This window comes from Chelonia mydas, chromosome 6, assembly GCF_015237465.2.
Source record: "Chelonia mydas isolate rCheMyd1 chromosome 6, rCheMyd1.pri.v2, whole genome shotgun sequence".
NCBI lineage: Eukaryota > Metazoa > Chordata > Testudines > Cheloniidae > Chelonia > Chelonia mydas.
Window position 1 is genome coordinate 90142730 of NC_051246.2, and position 18580 is coordinate 90161309.

Sequence of the window (18580 nt, forward strand, 5' to 3'; positions counted from 1 at the left end):
TTGAAGCTATAATTAAAAAGAAGTCTAGTCATTGTTGTGAAGAACCAGCCACGTGTGAACTGAGTGTAACTGCTGTAATGGTAAATTCCTGAGACTACAGATAGACAGCTCCAGTGCCTTTGCTACTCAGTTCATAGGTTTGCTGAGCCTCTGCAGAGTGAAATGATGAATATCTAGTGAGTTTCAGCGCTGCTATTCAGAGCCCTGTGGGTAGAAGTGATACTGCAGAGAATCCATTTAATCTTGCAGCTACTTGAGAAAGCTATGAGCAGCTGTAGAGAGATACTAGCATTATTCACAGAAGAGAAGGACCAAAAAACGAGGCTGGGAGAGGGATAGTGAAGGGGAGTCCCTCCTCCCCCACCCCTTTGCAGCAGCTGGAAGGCATTGGAATGGGGATAAAACACAAAGTACCTTCTCTATTCTGCTTGTTAGGGGGGACTGGAGCTTCAAAATTGTCAGACATCCACTAATCAAGCAAGATCTTAGGGGTCCTGGTAAAAATCCCAGCTGATTTGAAGGAGGAGGGATGAGAACTGGATTGTTCAGCAGAGCATTGGCTCCTGAACCTCACTAGTGACCTTACTTTCATCAGTCATATCTGCTTCTGGCTAGCAGATTTAGCTCTCCAGTGAATAGTTGTTGGAACTTTTTCAAGCCCTGGCATACCATGAGAATGAGGTGTGAGTATTACTACTGGGGTGCCTTGTAGAATTTGAACTCCTTGAGACCTTTCAATGCATGGGCAATTCCAGTGTTCCTTTGTCTATTTTGTATGTAGATAGACAGAGCAGGATAGAGGGATTCCTAATTTTAAAGAGTGAACTGGGCAGATTTTCGAGTAGAGCTGCTTGCAAGAGATGAAGTGAGAATTGCGTATACTAACGATACATCCAATCAGCTCTTTCAGAGAGTATCACAAATCAAGACGAGCATTTAGACATAGGTGAAGCGTGTGGTTGGGTGGGGTAGATTTGCCGCAGGAATTATGTTCTAGGTTTTATAAGTTTGCTGTAAGGTAACGTTCATTGCCATGTTTTCTCTGTAATGCAGAGGTATTACTCGGCCTCATCACAGCTTTTATGTTTTGGTTTCTCTGTCCTGGAACGTTTAACAAAGAGGAGCATGACATGAGTAGAACCGGAAAAGAGCTTCAGCTGGAAATGGCTGATTCCAACAGACCCTCTTCCTCTTCGTGTAAATCGAACCATTAATACTTTCTCTCTTTCCTCTGGCTTTTGTTCTCTTTTGCTGTTCACTTTTTTTCTTGAAGAATTTGGGCCTTTCACCAGGACTGACCAAGGTGGAAAGGGAAACCAGCCTGGAGCCATGTTCAGGGAGGGGAAAAGAATGAAATTAATTTCCAGTATTCAGGCCTGACTCATCCTTATAATCTCTTTTTCATGGTTCTTATAGCCCACCTTGAAGTCAATGGAAATACTCCTGTTGACTTCAAGGAGAGTTGGAATAGTCCCATACTGATACCCTGAGTCAACGACAGGCTCTTTCTTTATGGTTTTAAATCCTACTGAATATTCTTCTATGTTGAGTATGGGAATTCCTTTGGCCTCCACCTCTCCAGGGGAAAATCACACCCTGAAGACGCTTGATTTTTTTTACGAGCTAGCTTCTGCCTGATGGAAGAGCTAAAAGGCATTCTGGGAAATGTAGTCTTAAATTGAAAGCCAAAATGATCCATAGGAAATAGACATTAGGACTTTATGAGAGGGTACTCTGGGAATTGCGTCCCACTAAAGGGGAAGGGTTTTCCGGGGTTCACTGAGTCATGGCCTGACTGCTGAAAGGAGTGCTTAGCACCATAGCCAGAAGATTGCATGCGCTGCCTTTTCTCATCATATTCATTGTAAGATGTCCCCCTTCCTTCAGTGAAACACTGTCTGTTATACATCTATTTTGGTAATAAAACCTTACTTTGTTTCCATATAAAATGATGTTTTGAAGGCTGTCTCTTCATGAATTATTTAATCTCCAAAAGATTGACACTCACTGGACATCCAGCAACCTCAAGCCTTAATAACAAGGGTGACAAATTAGCATGCAGGAAACTCTCAAATAACTTGCAGTGTTTTAATGTATGGCTCTAACACATGGAAAGACAGACTTACAGCTGACATGTTGTCTACCTGTTCCATCATTGCGTTTGCCTTTTTTTTTTTCCCCAGTGTCCCAGAACAGTGGGTGAGTTGACATACTGTTTTTTTTGCAGAAATTTTCAATTGTGATGTGAAGAGGATACAGTTGCATTTACTCCTTTTCATGGGTGTAAGACTGACTGCTTAGTTATTTGAATTTTGTTTTCGTTCAGTGAATTTCCTCTTATTCATCCTACATCTTTGGGATCCTATACCTACTCAATAGTAACATGAAAGAAGGAAAAAAACCTGCTCGACACTGACATAATCCTTCCGTCGGGTAAACAGAGATTTTGGTTTACAGATTAATCTTGAGAAAGTGTTGTTACTGAATGGATTGTTACATCTCAGTCTAGAGGGTCGTGGTGATTTTAAGAGATCCAATATTGATTAAACAAATTCTCTGCTTTGTATTTTACTGACAGACGACACAGCTTTTGGAAACAAAAAGCCCAACAAAACACATTCAAACAAATAATTATCGTAGGCAAATTCATTGTTCTGTGCAGTCATTGTTTTGCATTTACAGGAACAACTACACATGTAGCACTTGTACATGGGTGATTACTGCACATCTAGCACTTCATCAAACATTTATTTTAAGTTACACAATGGTAGTAATTATTTTGGTGCCATTACAATCTATCAGTGAAAGCTTGACTTGTCAGATCATTCGTGACGTGCAACAAATACAGTATATCGTCTCAACCCTTCTGTGTGTCTGTGGGCAAAGTTAGTGAACGTGCCCAATAGCAGATTATTAAACCTCTATGGCTCTATAAGCGATTTGACAAACACTGAGTTTAATAAACTCCACATTGAACTATGAGTTATTAAAATGTGCTTGCATCTATATCACCTTAGGTTTTGATCTCACATCTCCTCATCTAAGCTGGATCAAGCTTGGTCAGTAATTGGATGGGAATCCTCTAAGGAAAACTCAGGTGTTGCAGGAAGAAATGTTGGTGATTCAGTAGATAGTGCTTTTCTCTCAGTACTGAACTATTACCCCATCATGGCTCTAGGGGGCTCTATAATGTTGGAAATGTTGTGTTTTGGATGAGATGTATGACAAAGGTCATGATGACTTGTGGTCATTAATCCCATACATTTTTTGTAAGGGTAGGATGTTAACCTCAGTTGTCATGGGCAAAATACCAGCATAGGTAATTACAGTCTAATTTTCCCCAGCAACATCAATTAAAACAAAAGCTAAAAGGGATCTTATCGCTACCATGTTGTGTAGTGCTGCTGTATGTTTAAATAGCTGCCACATTCTCCCACAGAGGTAACTATTTAAGTAGCGGGGGAAATGATTCCTGTGTATGTACTGTACGAAACTCTTTGAGTAAAAGGCATTAGAAAAAGTATAGTGTAGGAGTGCTGAATGTGTATACTACAAGAGAGACATGAAATAATTATTCTATCACTTATTGAAACCATACAGTACATTAGTGTACAGCGACACACAAAGTATACAGCAGAGTATTAGACATTCCCCATTAAGTTGTGTGAAACTGTGCATTTCAGAAAGGGAAGAATGATACCTATAGTAGACTGTGCCCTTTACTTATAAACCTGGCCTTGTGGATTGTACAGAAAGCTTACTCTATATTCTGCATCAAGGTCTGTTGATTATGTGATACTACAGTGGGAGAGACTGGAAATTCTGTAGCAGATTCATGTAAATTAAAATGGCAATTTTAAATGATTTCAGTACAAAAATGAATAAAGCAATAAAGACAGTAGTGGAATGTTTTTTGTTGTGTTACTAAATTCCATTCTCTTATGTCTGCATTTTCAGTACACTGTCATATAAGATCAATGTATATTTCCCTCATAGAAGCTGTTAGGGAGGAAGCTGAAGATTTTGGCAGCTAGGTGGCGACACTTGGGGCTTTTGACAGATGGACAGGCAAAGGAGGCAGTTTGGGATTGTGGGTTGAGCACTTCAGCTATATGGATGAGCAATGTTATAGTTGACCATGTTGACACTAAAACCTAAATAAAACAATTTAAAGAATAAATAATTTATTGATATAAATGGAGCAATCCACAACTCTCAGAGGAATTGTTTCTGACTGACCGGAGGCTCAAGAAGACAACACAGCATTGGCTACACTCTGTTCATGTCTCCCAGGGTATCTTCACAACCATAAGGACTAGAAGACAGCTTTTCTTAAAAGGAAAAGCTTAGATTCTTGAGCACAATTCAGCAGCAAGGGGTGGATTCTGTTGCAGTTGCCGGTGCAGATTCTACAGAGTTGTGAAATGCATGTGGCCCTGCTTAGATATTCTCTGTATAAGCAGGAGTTTGTGTGTCGACAATAAGAAAACTATGCTGAATTAAGCCTTGATTCAGCAAAGCACTTTAAACATGTGTTTAAGTGCCACTGAAGTCACATGTTTAAGTGCTTTGCTGAATCAAGTCCTGTAACTTGCTCAGGGCTGGTTTCTTGTCTTGTAAAGGGTATATAAATATTGTAGCCTGAAATCAATATTGTGAATTCACTGCTGAAGGAAGTCATTGCGATGTACCATGGCAAGATTTAGGAAGGGGTTGGATAACTTTATACCAATTGATGACATTTGTAGGTCTGAAAGCTGTGATGGGTTGAGGGCACTGTTTGTCCAAAGTCACAATCTAATTAGTTTTGTTGGGCTTGTTCTATCATATCACAGCTGTGCACCAATTTCCAATGGTGCCTAGTTGGTATCTCCTTACTGAAACACACAACGGAGAAATTGTATTTAGATCTGTTTTTCTTATTTTTTCTTATCCTTTTTCTAGGAATTGCTTTCACAGTGGAAAAATACTTTGTATAGTTCCCCAACCCCCCCTCCCCCCCCACAAATTTTTAAAAGTTTTAGTTTAATTGAAATGTAAATTAATGAATGCACACTACTAAGAATTAAGCTGCTGGTTCATTTCTGAGACAGTTGACAGCACTTGGTTCCTGCCAACACATCTGACACATGCATCATTAGTTTACTCATACACACCCGTTCACGGTGTACTTTTGTAATGTTGGGGAAAATCAAATCTAAAGCTCCAGGGTATGAGCCAGTTGCCACAAGGGTCAGGAAGAAATTTATCCCGTGTACACCATTGTGCATTTAGTCAGGTGCACTTTGTGTGACTTTTTTTTTTCTTACTCTGAGGCATCAGTTATTGATCCTTGCTAGATGGACCAGGTAGCTGATCCAGTATGTCAAAGTCCGTGACTTTTGACAGCTGCTTTTGTTTTCCTATAGTCTGCACTGTGGGTCTGGTCTAAACAGAGTTGCACAGGTTTAACTTTTAAACTAATTTCGTAAATAGCACAAACTCTCGCATGGAAACTCTTCGAGATTTAAATCTTGTTTATAGTTTGTCATGCATCTGTAAACTTAAGCAGTTTTAAACTGATAAGTGTCCACAGAGGGGTTTGCACTAGTTTAACTAGATCAGTTTTTTATCTGATTTTTAGATAAATCAGTGTAACTTCTGTGTATAGACAAGACTTTAGTGTAGCATCCTCAGTCTCCGTTATTTAAGCAGTGAGTACATTAGTTATGAGTACTTTCTTGGTCAGTTAAAGACTAGATCAGAGCATTAAAGTTGCAGGACAAAAACGGTGATTTGTCTAATAACAGTGACTCAGAACTGGCTATTAGAAGGACACTCTCAAGTTATTTAAGCAAACTCTTATCTGTTTCCAAATAACATCTTAGTTTATTAGTGACCCTATCAATTTAAAATCTAGACAGTTATTTTAAAAATGAAATAAAAGAACTCTTGGGCACTACACTTGCCTCTGGACATCTTGACAGTTTTTGTGGTTGAGCAGCCCCATTTTCCTATTTTCTAGAAAACGTTTTTCTCTTTCCAGTTGCTTTGTTTAAAAACTCACAAAAACAAGGGAAATGGTAAAACTGACTACACACAAATGGGGAGTGGGGGAACAGAGAAGAATATTTTCCCCTAATCTCTCTTAATCATAGGTTTCGGAGTAGCAGCCGAGTTAGTCTGTATCCACAAAAAGAACAGGAGTACTTGTGGCACCTTAGAGACTAACAAATTTATTTGAGCATAAGCTTTTGTGGGCTACAGCCCACTTCATCGGATGGAAAGAATGGAACATATAGTAAGAAGGTAGGTGTGTGTGTGTGTGTGTGTGTATATATATATCTATATCTATATCTATATATACTCACACACATACATACAGAGAACATGAAAAGGTGGAATAAGAGGCTAATTAATTAAGATGAGCTATTATCAGCAGGAGAAAAAAACTTTTGTCGTGATCACTACAGCTCATCTTAATTAATTAGCTCAGCTTAATTAATTAGCCTTTTATTCCACCTTTTCATGTTCTCTATATGTATGTGTATATATATCTTCTTACTATATGTTCCATTCTATGCATCCGATGAAGTGGGCTGAAGCCCACGAAAGCTTATGCTCAAATAAATTTGTTAGTCTCTAAGGTGCCACAAGTACTCCTGTTCTCTTAATCATAGTGATCTCAGATATTACAAGTAGTCAGTGTTTAAAAAAAAAAAAAATCAAATGTGTCTTTTAAGATGTCACTTGAAAATGGAAAGAGTTTAAAATTTTTTATTTAGTTTTCAGTGTTTATGGCCCTGATTCTTCAGAGATCTGTGTGCCAGCTTCACTTTACACATGTGAATAGTACCACTGACTCAGTTGGGACTACTCATGTGCATAAATGTAAGCACATGTATAGGTCTTCGCAGGATCAGGGCCCATGTTTGCATTTGCCCACTTTGAAGTAGAAGAGTAGAGGTATTTGTTGTTGTTTTTAGTCAGTTTCACTTTCTGATTATTCTGAAGTAGCATAGAGCTGCAAAGTACAGTGGGGTGTTTGCTTTCAAATTCCCGTGGCAACAGTTAAATAATGAAAACAATTCTGTTGGTCTTAATTTTTTCAAAAGCTGAATTTTACAAAATCAGTATTTTTGGGCTGAATGGGACCTGATGGTCCCTTCAATGTTATTCTAAACTTCTTATTTTAAAATTTCTTTTAAAGTATTTTTGTTTTCCCTTACTCTGATATGATTTCACTGAGGTTGTTAACCTTACTCAGTTTAAGAACCACTTTTCAACCAATCCACATTCAGTGTACTTGGGATTACAGTTTTAATAGTTGTAATGGGTAATAGTGCCTGCTTTGTGACAAACAATCTAATGAATTCTGGTGTAGCAGGTTCTGTGGCCCTAAATCCATTGACCATACTAAGGGTCATTGCAGTGCATTTCCCAGGATGAAGCAGCATGCTTCCCGGTAGCTAGTCTGCCTGCTGCTTTCCTGTTAGAATTCAGCATGCCAAGCCCACAGCACCCCTGTCTCTCCTGAATGGAATTCAAAAAGACACTTACATTTCCATAAATAAATTAGGAATTCAGTGGCTTCTTCCGGCTAATCAGGGCAGGCTGATAAACCTTGCTAGCTGTTTAATAAATGAATTGTGACTGATTACCTATTAATATGGACGCCTCAGGAATTCACCCTAGGGGAAGCAGAGCAGTGAAATAGAGAGGGGTATGGCCCCCTGGGAAATCAGGGCTTCATGTTTGCAGCTTAAATATCTCTGTGAAGTATCAATAAGGAGGTAATTGAATTTTGAACACAAACATGAGCGCCGGATGGATGAAGGAGAGGGGGGCTCTGATCGTCTCTTCTATGCCCCTTCATACTCCCCACCCCTTTCCCTTAGAGACCACTCTAGTGAAGATAGATGCTAAATCCATTAAATAAAGATTAGACTCTGTCGTGGTAGAAAATGGCAGCTTAGCTAGATCCCTGGGCAAATTGGGACCTTTAGCAATACAGAAAATTAAAATATACATTTTTAACAAGTATGCTATCGACACTGTAATAATGAGCGCGTGGCTTGTGGGGTTTGCTTACCTTTCAGAGCTGCTTTTGTTTGGCTAGATCACTTCCTCTTGTTTTCAATACCAGCCTGTTTTGTTTCTCTGAAGCAGAGAAGACTGTAGCTTTTTTCACATTCTGTCCTAGTGTTTTCTAGGATTCTGTGGTTTGCTTGTAATTAGAATTTCATGAGGGAGAGCTTTCAGAGTAGCAGCCGTGTTAGTCTGTATCCGCAAAAAGAAAAGGAGTACTTGTGGCACCTTAGAGACTAACCAATTTATTTGAGCATAAGCTTTCGTGAGCTACAGCTTACTTCATCGGATGCTCAAATAAATTTGTTAGTCTCTAAGGTGCCACAAGTACTCCTTTTCTTTATGAGGGAGAGCAGTACTCTAGTATTTGAAAAGAGAACTACTCCCTTCAGTTCCAGGATGTCCAATCATAGGTACTTGAAGGGTAGTTGGAGACTGTGGAGAAGACAAGAGAAGGGATTAGAGACTGAAATAAATGTAGATGCTGTTTTACATGGACCTTATTTCTTAAACGTAGGGCTTTGGGTTTCTTGTTTCCTTTGGTATAGGCCAAGTGAATTTTTAGTATGGGGAAGGGGGGAAATTTAACATTAGGACTTATATCATAAAATGTTAATGGTTTTTTTTGTGATGCAATGTGTGTATGAAATAAAGCTGAATTGGACCTTAAGTGGGTAAGTGCCCTCCTTCCTGTATATACATACTCTACCAGATAGACTCAGAATTATGCACCAGGCCTTATTCACATGTGAATATGTCACATTCTCCATTGCAGCAAGGGCCTCAGATGTTCATAATAGGTCTTCAGCTTCCATGCATCTAAAGGGCAGAACCACAACTGGAAGGAAGAGACTGTCCTATAAAAAGCTTGTCAGTCTAGTTTTGCCTTTTTAGGTGAATGAGATGCTCTTGCATCAGAGCCAGACAAAACAACAAAAATTTTTCTATTTCAAATGACCCTTTTCAAATCTGATCATCTTTTGACCTGCATGGCTTCAGAGAACTGAGGCCTAACGATTATTCCCAGTGGGAAAGTTCTTGCTCCTCTGGATGTCTTATCCCAGAAGAATTTTTAATTTGTTCTCTTTCTCTTCCTGTGTCTGCAGCTGTGCTTACACCTTTCTGGAAGCCTCTCCATGGAGTGTAGGCTGTGAAGAGAAGGCAAAGTGTAAGGCAAAGACTTGTTCATTGTGCTAGTCCCCTGTAATTCAGTGATTAGGCAGGGTGCTTTGCATATTCAGTCGTCCAGCACCTTCTCAGCCCCACTTCTGTGCCTGCAACCCCATCTCTAACTCCAGCAACCCAGTATGCGTAAACTTTGGTACCAGCTCCATCTGTTGGCGAGTACCCAGTTTCTTCCTCTCCCTCCTGAGGGCAGAACAGAAGTTTACCACCGGCAGGGCAGTTGGAAAAAAACCCATGAGTGCTTGGACCTGCTTCAAAGACCATGGATGCAGCAAAGAGTCTAGAAGTCACTGTATCCAATCCCTTGGCCCCTAGAGGTCAGAGAGCAGCTGAGGGGCACTGGAGACATGAAGCAAGTGAGATTCAATTCCCTTTCCATCTGCTTCCTTCCCTTCCGAACTGACAATTGGACACCCCAGTCCTGGATCCCAGTGGTTTACTCAGTTGTCTCCTGGCCTGGGGATTCCCCAGATGGGGTCAACAGTGATTTCTTCATTCAGCAAGACTTTTTGAGGTGGCAAATTATTCCCTCTGAGCTGGCTCAGGCTTAAGCATTGCCCTTAGATAGCACCCAGCTGGTTATATCCCTATTGGACTTCTCTTCATGGGCTAGAGTTTGTCTTGCTGAGGACACTACCCCCCTGAGCAGATAGATTAGGATGCTTATAGAGCAGCAGTTACCCCAGGAAGTGGGCAGTATCTCCCTCTTAGACTCTCAAGCATAACTCTTACCCAAAAGGAATGTCACTGAGGTTATTTCCTTAAAGAAATTGCCAGAAAAGAAAGTTTTCTCTACCTCTTCCTCCTCAATTGCACTCCTGCTATACTTCTGAGAAGGGAAAGAACAAGAAAAGCAAGGAAAAAAACCAACCTCAAAATGGTGCAGAAATCTGAATCAAACTCTGCCTTATGGAAGGAAGGCCAGGATGAAGCAACCTTTTATGTGTCTTTCTAGTCTCCAGGAATTCCAGCTGTAACAGATGGAAATCTTGAAGACAGCTTAGGCTTCCATCTTGACAGGGTATTTCCTGACTTCTGTCAACCTAAGGAGGCTCATTTGTGTGTTCCCATTTGGCCACTTCAAATTTCTCCATTTCTAGTATGGATCTCATAATTTCCTCTACTCATTCACAGAATCAGAGAACTGTAGGGCTGGCGGGGACCTCAAGAGGTCATCTAATTAAGCCCCCTGCACTGAGTTAGGACCAAATGTACCTAGAACATCCCTGACAGCTGTTTCTCTAACCTGTTCTTAAAAACCTCCAATAACAGGTATTCCACTACCTCCCTTGGAAGCCTATTCCAGTGCTTAACTATGCTTCTGGTTAGAAAGTTTTTTCCTAACATCTAACCTAAATCTCTCCTGCAGCAGATTAAGGCCATTACTACTTGTTTTATGTCAGTGGACATGGAGACCATGTGATCACCGTCCTCTTTGTAACACCCCTTAACTTATTTGAAAACTGTTATCTGGTCCCTCACCACGTTTTCTTTTCTCAGGACTAAACATACACGGTTTTATTAATGTTTCCTCATAGGTCTGTTTTTTTTAAACATTTTATCATTTTTGTTGCTCTCCTCTGGACTATCTTCAGTTTGTCCACATCTGTTCTAAAGTATGGCTCCCAGATTTGGACACAATACTCTACTTCAGTGGTTTTCAAACTTTTTTTTTCTGGTGACCCAGCTGAAGAAAATTGTTGATGCCCACGACCCAACGGAGCTGGGGATGAGGGTTTTGGAGAGTAAGAGGGGGCTCAGGGCTGGGGCAGAGGGTTGGGGTGCGGGGATGAGGGCTGTGGGGTTGGGACCAGGAATGAGGGGTTCAGGGTGTCAGAGTGGCCTCTGGGCTGGGGCAGGGGGTTGGACTGCTAGAGGGGTTCAGGGCTCTGGGGTGGGGCTGGGGATGAGGGGTTTGGGCAGGAAGGGGCTCTGGGTTTGTGGGGGGCTCAAGGCTGGGGCAGGGGATTGGGGCATGGGCTTACCTCGGGTGGTTCCTGGTCAGCGGCGCGGCAGTGGTGCTAAGTGAGGCTCCCTGCCTGTCCTGGCACCGCGGACCACGCTGCACCCCAGAAGCGGCCAGCAGCAGGTCTGGCTCTCACCCCCAGGCCCCGCACCCCCCAGCTCCCATTGGCTGATTCCGTGGCCCTCCCCGCCTAGGAGCCAGACCTGCTGCTGGCCGCTTCCAGGGTGCAGCGCGGTGTCGGAACAGGTCATTAAAGAGCTCCTACTGCAGCCATATTGGCCTCTTACTCAGGGCCGTCCCTAGCTATTTTGGTGACTTATGCAGCCCCAGGCCTCCACGGGCGGGAGCAGGGGTGGCTGGCCCCAGGCCTCTGTGGGGGGGCTGTGTGGAACTCCGCTCCAGGCCTCCGCAGGATGTGGGGGGGGCTGGCCACTTCCTGCGGGAAGTGGAGTGACCCGGCCCCAGCCTGCTCCACTCCCCTGGCTCCCAGCTGTGCCGCCGGTGAGTGAGGAGGGGCAGTTTCCTCTTCCCTCCAAGCCTGGGAGCCAGGGGAGCAAATCAGGCTGGGGCTGGGTCACTCCACTTCCCACAGGAGGTCCCACTCCACGGAGGTCTGGGGCCCCACACAGCCTGCCCGCAGAGGCCTGGGACCCGACCCCCGCTCCCTCCTGTGGAGGCCTGGGGCCCGAGGCTGCTCTGCTCCCCTGGCTCCCAGGCTTGGGGGAAGGGGGAAACTGCCCCTCCTCACTCACTGGCGGCACAGCTGGGAGCCAGGGGAGTGGAGCAGGCTGGGGCCAGGTCGCTCTACTTACCAGTAAGTGCAGGGTTGGGCCTGTCTGCACTCTTCAGGGAAGTGGGGGCGGGGCAGAGACCTGGGGAAGAGCTGGAGCAGCACGCAGCTGCGCAGGGCACCAGGAAATTTGGTGCCCCCAATTTCCTGGTGCCCTACGCAGCTGCGTGCTTTGCATATGGGTAAAGATGGCCCTGCTCTTACTATTCTTCCTGTCTTTCCTAAGCATCAGAATAGTTTGTTGTTGTGCCTTTTAATATTGTCTCTTTGAGAAACTGCTGGCTCTTCTGAACTCTTTTTCTTAGATTTTCTTCCTGTGGGACCTTACGTACCAGTTCTGAGTTTGTTAAACCAGCTGTTTTTGAAGTCCTTATTCTGCTACTTTTACTCCTTCCTTCCATTAGAATTATGAAATCTATCATGCCACGATCACTTTCACTCAGACTACCTTCCACCTTCAAATTCACAACCAATTTCTTCCAGTTAGTCAGAATGAAGTCTAAAATGGCTGCCTCCCTGGTTACTTCCTCCCCCTTCTAAAACAAGAACTTATCCCCATAACATTCCAAGGACTTATTGGACATCTTTTGTTTTGCTGTATTACTTTTCCAACAGAGATGTGTGGGTAGTTACAGTCTCCCTTTGCTACTAGGTCTTGTGTTTTGGATATTTCTGTTTGTTCTAGAAATGTCTCATCCACCTCCTCCTCTGGATTTGGCAGGTTATCACCCCTGCCATAAGGTTACTCCTTCCTTCGCCACCCTGCCCCACCCCACCTTTATCTTCATCCAGAGACTTTCAACTGGTCTGCCTCTCACCTCCTTCTGGACCTCAGAACAAGCTGTATACATTCTTGATGTATAATGCCACACCACCTCCTTTTTATCCTGCCTGTCCTTCCTGAACAAGCTGTATTCCTCTATACCAATATTCCAGCAATGAGATTCATCACATCAAAACTTAGTGGAGCGAGTTAAGTCATAATTTAGCTTATGTACTAATACTTCAAGTTCTTCCTGTTTATTCCCCATACTCCTTATATTTATATATAGACATGTAAGATTTGCCCACTGTTCTCTCTTGTTTTGCTCCTATGACTTATTGTACTTTTCCATTTCCTCCCGACACCTAGCCTTCTGTTAAGGTCATCTTTATTTATACCTACCTGTGGGCTTTTGTCACTTGCCCCCTTTGAGCCAGGTTAAAGCCCTCTGCACTACATTGGTAAGTCAGTATCCAAAAATGCTCTTCCCCTTCTTGGTCAGGTGGACCCCTTCTCTTCCCAACCATCATCCTTCCTGGAACAGCATCCAATGATCAAGGAAGCCAAATCCCTCCCATTGCTATCATCTGTGCAGCCATGCATTCATCTTCAGGAAGTGTCCCTCTGCCTGGGCCTTTACCCAAAACCAGGAGGATGGTTGAGAACACTACCTGCACCCCCAACTCCTTCACCCTTGCTCCCAGAGCCCTGTAGTCACTGCTGGTCTGCTCAGGGTTATACCTGGCAGTATCATTAGTGCCCATGTGGATGAGCAGCATAGAGTAGTGCATAAGCAGAGAGAAATGGATGAGCCTCGACAACTTTTCCATGACTTCTCAGATGCGGACTCCAGGCAGGCAGCGTACCTCACGTGACAACAGATCAGCAAATGGATGCCTATGTCCCCCTCAGAAGGGAGTCCCTGGCCACCCCCACCCTACATTGTCTTTTCTTGGGTGCAGTGGCTGTGACTCTCCCAGCCTTGGGAGCAGGTGGCGCCTGTTCCTCAGCCGTTGGGGTCTGTTCCTCCCTTCCTGTAGCCAGTACAGCATATTGGTTGTTAACCTTGATGGACGGGGGATTTGTGTGGGGTGTAGAGCACTTTCTGCTGCCCAGAGTGGCCAGCAGCCAGTCTCCTCCCTGCAGAGCAGCCAATTCTGCTTCTTCCTCTGGTGCTGCTATATTCTTCTCTCGTTGGCTGCACCCTCCATGCCAGACTTCTTTATATGCATCCTGTCAATGGAGTCCTCATGCTCTCAGATACTACTTAGATGAACCAGCTCCTCCTGAAACTCCTACCTGCTTTCTGATTAGATTCCACCAACAGACACCTCTCACAAGGGGTGATTCGCCGACTTTTGTCAGCTGGCGCGTGCAGGCTGAATTCCCAGCAAGTAAAGGCCAGGACCTTGGTAGAAGCCTCCAAGGTTAGGATGCCCCTTTGGCCAGGGCCCCCAGAGGTGCAGGCAGAGGAAGAGCTACTAGTGGTGGTTTCTTCCCATTGTGGGTTCTACCTGCCTTTTGGTCTTGTGTTGGATTCAAGAGTATTTACCAAGTTTCTTGAAGACCTTGGGTAGGAAGAGGTCCCCATTTACCTTTTCCTCGTCTAGACTAGTGCTAATTGGAAATGTATCAAGGGAGATGTCCAGTGTTGTCATGTGTTGATAAATTGGGATGAGAGCCAACTACAGCAAGCTCAGTATAGTTTCCTTTTAGGAACTGTGACACAATCCATCACAGAGTATTTTTCTCCCAGGAGAGCCAATCCAGGCTTCAAGAAGTAGCTCTGTCAGCCACCATCCTTCCCTCCTCATTGTTGCAAGCCCTAATGGGTGTTTTCGGTGAGCTGCTGTGATGGTCCTTGCCTAGTTATTGGTTGGTAGAGTAGCATCAGCTAGTGGTTGGGGCTTAGGCCCATGACTTGTAGTTGGGTTGTTGTTACAGGAGCTCAGGCCCTCCCGCTCCACCAGGCTCTGACCCAGGGCCCTTTGAGGGCTATCAGTGCTCTGACAGCGAGGGGCTGCTTAAGGCTGCCCTCCATGGGCCATTTCCTATCACCTCCTCTGATTGTCCCAAAGTTGCCATCTTAGTCTAGAAGACATGAAGGATGTCCACTGACCATAAGGCACCTTCTGGCGGCTGCGTGTAGCTCTCCTCCTCTCTCTGGTGGCAACTGCCTCCTTCTGCAGTTTGTCCATTGGCCATATCAGTCCTAAGGCTTTACCCTGCGGGGGGCAGTCCAAACAAAATAAAGGGGAATTAACAAAACTCAGTCCATACGAAAGGAAGAGGGGAATGCTTCCCTCTCAGGCTCTCTGTAGCAGGCTTACCCTTCCCACAGGGAGGGAGCTTTGGGCAGTTGTTGTGGGGAGAGATTCTGCCTTTCCCTCAGCACTCCTCTGCTGGAGCTATGGGTAGCAGGTCTGCACTCTTCCCTGGTCTGCCACCAAATGAGCTGCTCCCCTGCTGTTTTTATTCCTCCTCCAGTTGGAGCATTTCCTACAGTTGTGGCGAGGTGGGGTTGGCTGAGCCCAGAGCAGTTCCTTAACCCCTGGTTGCCCAGTGTGGGGGTTTGTATACCCCATTACAGATGGTCTCTCATCAACATCCTTCAGTGGTCAAAGCATCATGAGACCCCTCCAGACCTTCCTCCTATTACTCCCATTATCCACTGGGTCTCACTCCTCAACAGTAGAAATTCTGCTGATAGTTTTCCAGTCATTTTGGTGGACAAGACCTTGCAGATTTATCAGTGACCATCCAATAGTGAGACCTACTCAGCTAGTCATGACTTCTGAGTTTGACACCAGGCTATAGGAGCTTATTCAGAGGACAGGACTTAAAGAAAACTCAGCAACAGTTGGCTAGTATTAGGAGCAATCCACTGCACCCTTCAAGCTGTATTACCTTTTCTCTCTTACAGAGGGATTCGGTGCATGACTGGCAATACCTGAACCATGGCCTATGTTAGCAAGCAGAGACAGTCCAAATCATCTTCCCTGCAGAAGGAAGCACTCTTCTGATATCTTGGGCAGAAAGGAATATTTAATTTCTATGCACCTGGCACATAAGAAGAAAATTAACTCTGTAGCAGACTGGCTGAGCTAGTTTCTGATTGATAAGGATAAGATTTTGTCACAGGTCACAGATTCCATGACTTTCAGAGAACTCTGACATTTTCTTCAGCTTCTGCCCAGGGCGGCATGAGCCCCATGGCTCTGGAGCCACCGGGGGCGCTGGAGGTTCCAGAGCTATCATTCCTACTTCCTCAGCCCCACCTGTTATTTTTAGTAAAACTCAGAGACAGGCCACAGGTTTCCATGAATTTTTGTTTATTGCCCGTGATCTGTCTCTGAGTTTTACTAAAAATAACTGTGACAAAATCTTAATCTTACTGGTAGACCAGGGAGAGCAGGCTGTATATCCAGGGGTCTCTCTTCATTTGACCAAGTCCCTAAGGATGTCATCGCTGGATTTATTTTATAGACTCAACAAAATGTGCTCAGGTTCTTCTCCAGAGGTGAGATGTGGAGACAGTAGACATAGATGCTCTCTCCCGGATGTGACCCAATATCCTCTTGCATGTTTTTTTCTCCAAAATTTCTAATTTCCAGGCTATTTTGGAAGATCAAGAGGGACAGATAATCCTAATCACCTTTTATTAGCCAAGGTTGTCAAATATCTTCCGTATAGCAACCAATATCCCTTCCCTCTGAGAGAGTCATTTCTCCCACAGACTGATCTACCTGCTGGATCCAAGGAAACTAAAATTAGCAGCTTGGCTTTTGAGACATGTTTGAAAAAGGGATACTCTATCAGTGTGATCAAATCTTTGCTGGTCTCTAGTCTGCCAGCATGGCATATTCCTGAATATGCCCAAGGTTTCCCCCATTGATGTAAGTTGAAAGGAGTTTCTCTGTCTCTTGCATCCATTGACTATCTTAGAGTTCCCACATGATGGTGTAAATATGGGTTTGTCAACGTGTATTCTTAAATTTTAAGTACATAAGAATGGCCATATTGGGTCATACCAAAGGTCCATCCAGCCCAGTATCCTTTCTTCTGAAGTAGCTGCAGCATCCAGAATCCTTCAGTCAGCAGGCAGGAAGAGGATTTCCAGACATCAAAAGATGCTTATAGTTGCAACATTTACAAGCCTGTCAAATGTACATAGGGCTCAAGCATGGGATCTCAAGCTGGATCTGAATGCTCTCGCAGAACCTCTCTTTGGGCATTGAAGAGAAGAATCTCTCTTTTAGAGAAAACAATTTGATGACTACTAGCGATCATGTCATCAAGAAGGATTTCTGTCGGTGCAATCCAGTTGCTGCACCTCTTGTGCCAATTAAGTGGTCCTCAGGATAAATCCTATCTCATGCCTACGATCAACTCACTTTCAATGAGAGCACTTTCTCCTCCCTCTGCCAAAATCCACACGTCCTTTAGATTGGAAATGACATTTTTTGGATGTTTATAGAGTCCTCAACATATATATCCAGCACACAAAGTTCTTCTGCAAATCCTTAGACCTGACTTGTTCTATACTAGCCATCATATAGAGGCAAGACAGTCTCTAAGGATTCCATTTCCAGGAGGATTCAATGGACAATCTTAGAAGCATACTGAGAAGGTCACTCCATCAGTCTGGTAGAGCTCACTGTTTGAGTGATGACAACATCATGAAGGGAAAGGTACATTTACTTGTGAGGAAATGCATAAAGGAGCAACATGGTCTTTTGTGTACAAATGAGAATGCCATGCTTCAGTGAATGTGGCTTTCAGATCTGACCCACCTGGGGATATATAGTTATAGCTCACGGAAAACGTTAGAATGCTGTTTTGTTGTTTCCAGCAAGAAACTACCTTTTCATTGGCTCTGTAGTAAAAAATGTTTGTCTCTGACTCCTGTGGTATTAGCTTATCTGACTTGTTCTGTGATTATCACTCTTAGCTATAGAAATCATCTATAACTGGTAGACTCTTCAGGATGATGGTCCTTCCCTCTTCTTGTGTCTGGTTCTGCCCACTAGCTGCGTGCTGCAGGCAGTAGATCATTGCGATGATCTGTGGACCTTCCTACTCAAAGAAAGATTTTTTTAGATAAGATGGATATATTTTCCCATTTTGATGGCCTTGCCAGTAAACCTGTGTACACAGAACTACATGCTGACTCCGGTGTGAAAGTGCTTCCAGGATGGACCATAGCCAGCTCTGGGTTTCACACCAAGACATCAATGCTCTTCCTGTCAGATTTAATTGAAGGTACTTCTCCAGGGTGCTGGATTCCTTGCACATGCACCATATGCTATTTATCAGAGAAGTAAAGTTTGTGATTACTAACATGGATTCAAAGCTAGCAGATAATGCAGGAGAGTCGCACCGAATTTTATTGTAGCTGAGTAAGAGCCAACACCCTCCCCCTTACTCCTCATCAAGGATTAAATTGACTCTGCTTGTTTGCTTTTCTGGCCATAGTGGTAGCGCTGGGGAGTAGGTGCTTAGTAAGTAGTTAAACACATACCTTTGGTCTCCACATTAGAGCACAATATGGAGAAGAGATCTGTTGCTGTTGGGAGGTAATAAGAAGCGCAGCTCCCACTAACCATAACTGAAATTGTCCATTTTATCCAGCAGATGGCATTGAAAATGCACCCCCACTACTTTCTTCTTACAGCTAAGCAGTTCCTTAACTCCTTCAGGCCACGTTTTTCCTGTTTCTTTGGTGCATGGTTGCAGATCACTTCTTAATGCAGACAGGGATTTTAGAGAGTCCCCGCCTAGTGTGGAACATAAAAGCTGGCACCTGCAT

The 18580-nt window shown here is 43.8% G+C and overlaps 1 protein-coding gene and 1 long non-coding RNA gene across 11 annotated transcripts in view; one reads left to right on the plus strand and one right to left on the minus strand.

Annotated features, from left to right (window-relative positions):
* The window catches only part of LIN52 (lin-52 DREAM MuvB core complex component), a 66636-nt gene that overhangs the window by 22274 nt on the left and 25782 nt on the right, over positions 1-18580 (plus strand). Inside the window, exon 6 of one of the 9 annotated variants that reach the window (XM_037900671.2) lies at positions 3018-3213. The exons of 4 other annotated variants lie outside the window; for them this stretch is intronic. In XM_037900671.2, coding sequence (XP_037756599.1) covers positions 3018-3067 — 50 coding nt within the window. In that variant the 3' untranslated portion in view covers positions 3068-3213. Of the gene's footprint in view, positions 1-1945; positions 2182-2227; positions 2253-2326; positions 2559-3017; positions 3214-9173; positions 9231-18580 lie in introns of those variants that run through there. 4 more of the 9 variants (XM_043549948.1, XM_043549950.1, XM_043549952.1 and 1 more) reach the window with 4 other exon arrangements.
* The window catches only part of LOC119566445, a 70562-nt gene continuing 54631 nt past the window's right edge, over positions 2650-18580 (minus strand). Inside the window, exons 2-4 of one of the 2 annotated variants that reach the window (XR_006291906.1) lie at positions 8349-8502; positions 8072-8259; positions 2650-4877 (exon numbers count right to left, since the gene is read on the minus strand). This is a non-coding gene — a long non-coding RNA (uncharacterized LOC119566445). Of the gene's footprint in view, positions 4878-8071; positions 8260-8348; positions 10493-18580 lie in introns of those variants that run through there. The other variant, XR_006291905.1, reaches the window with a different exon arrangement.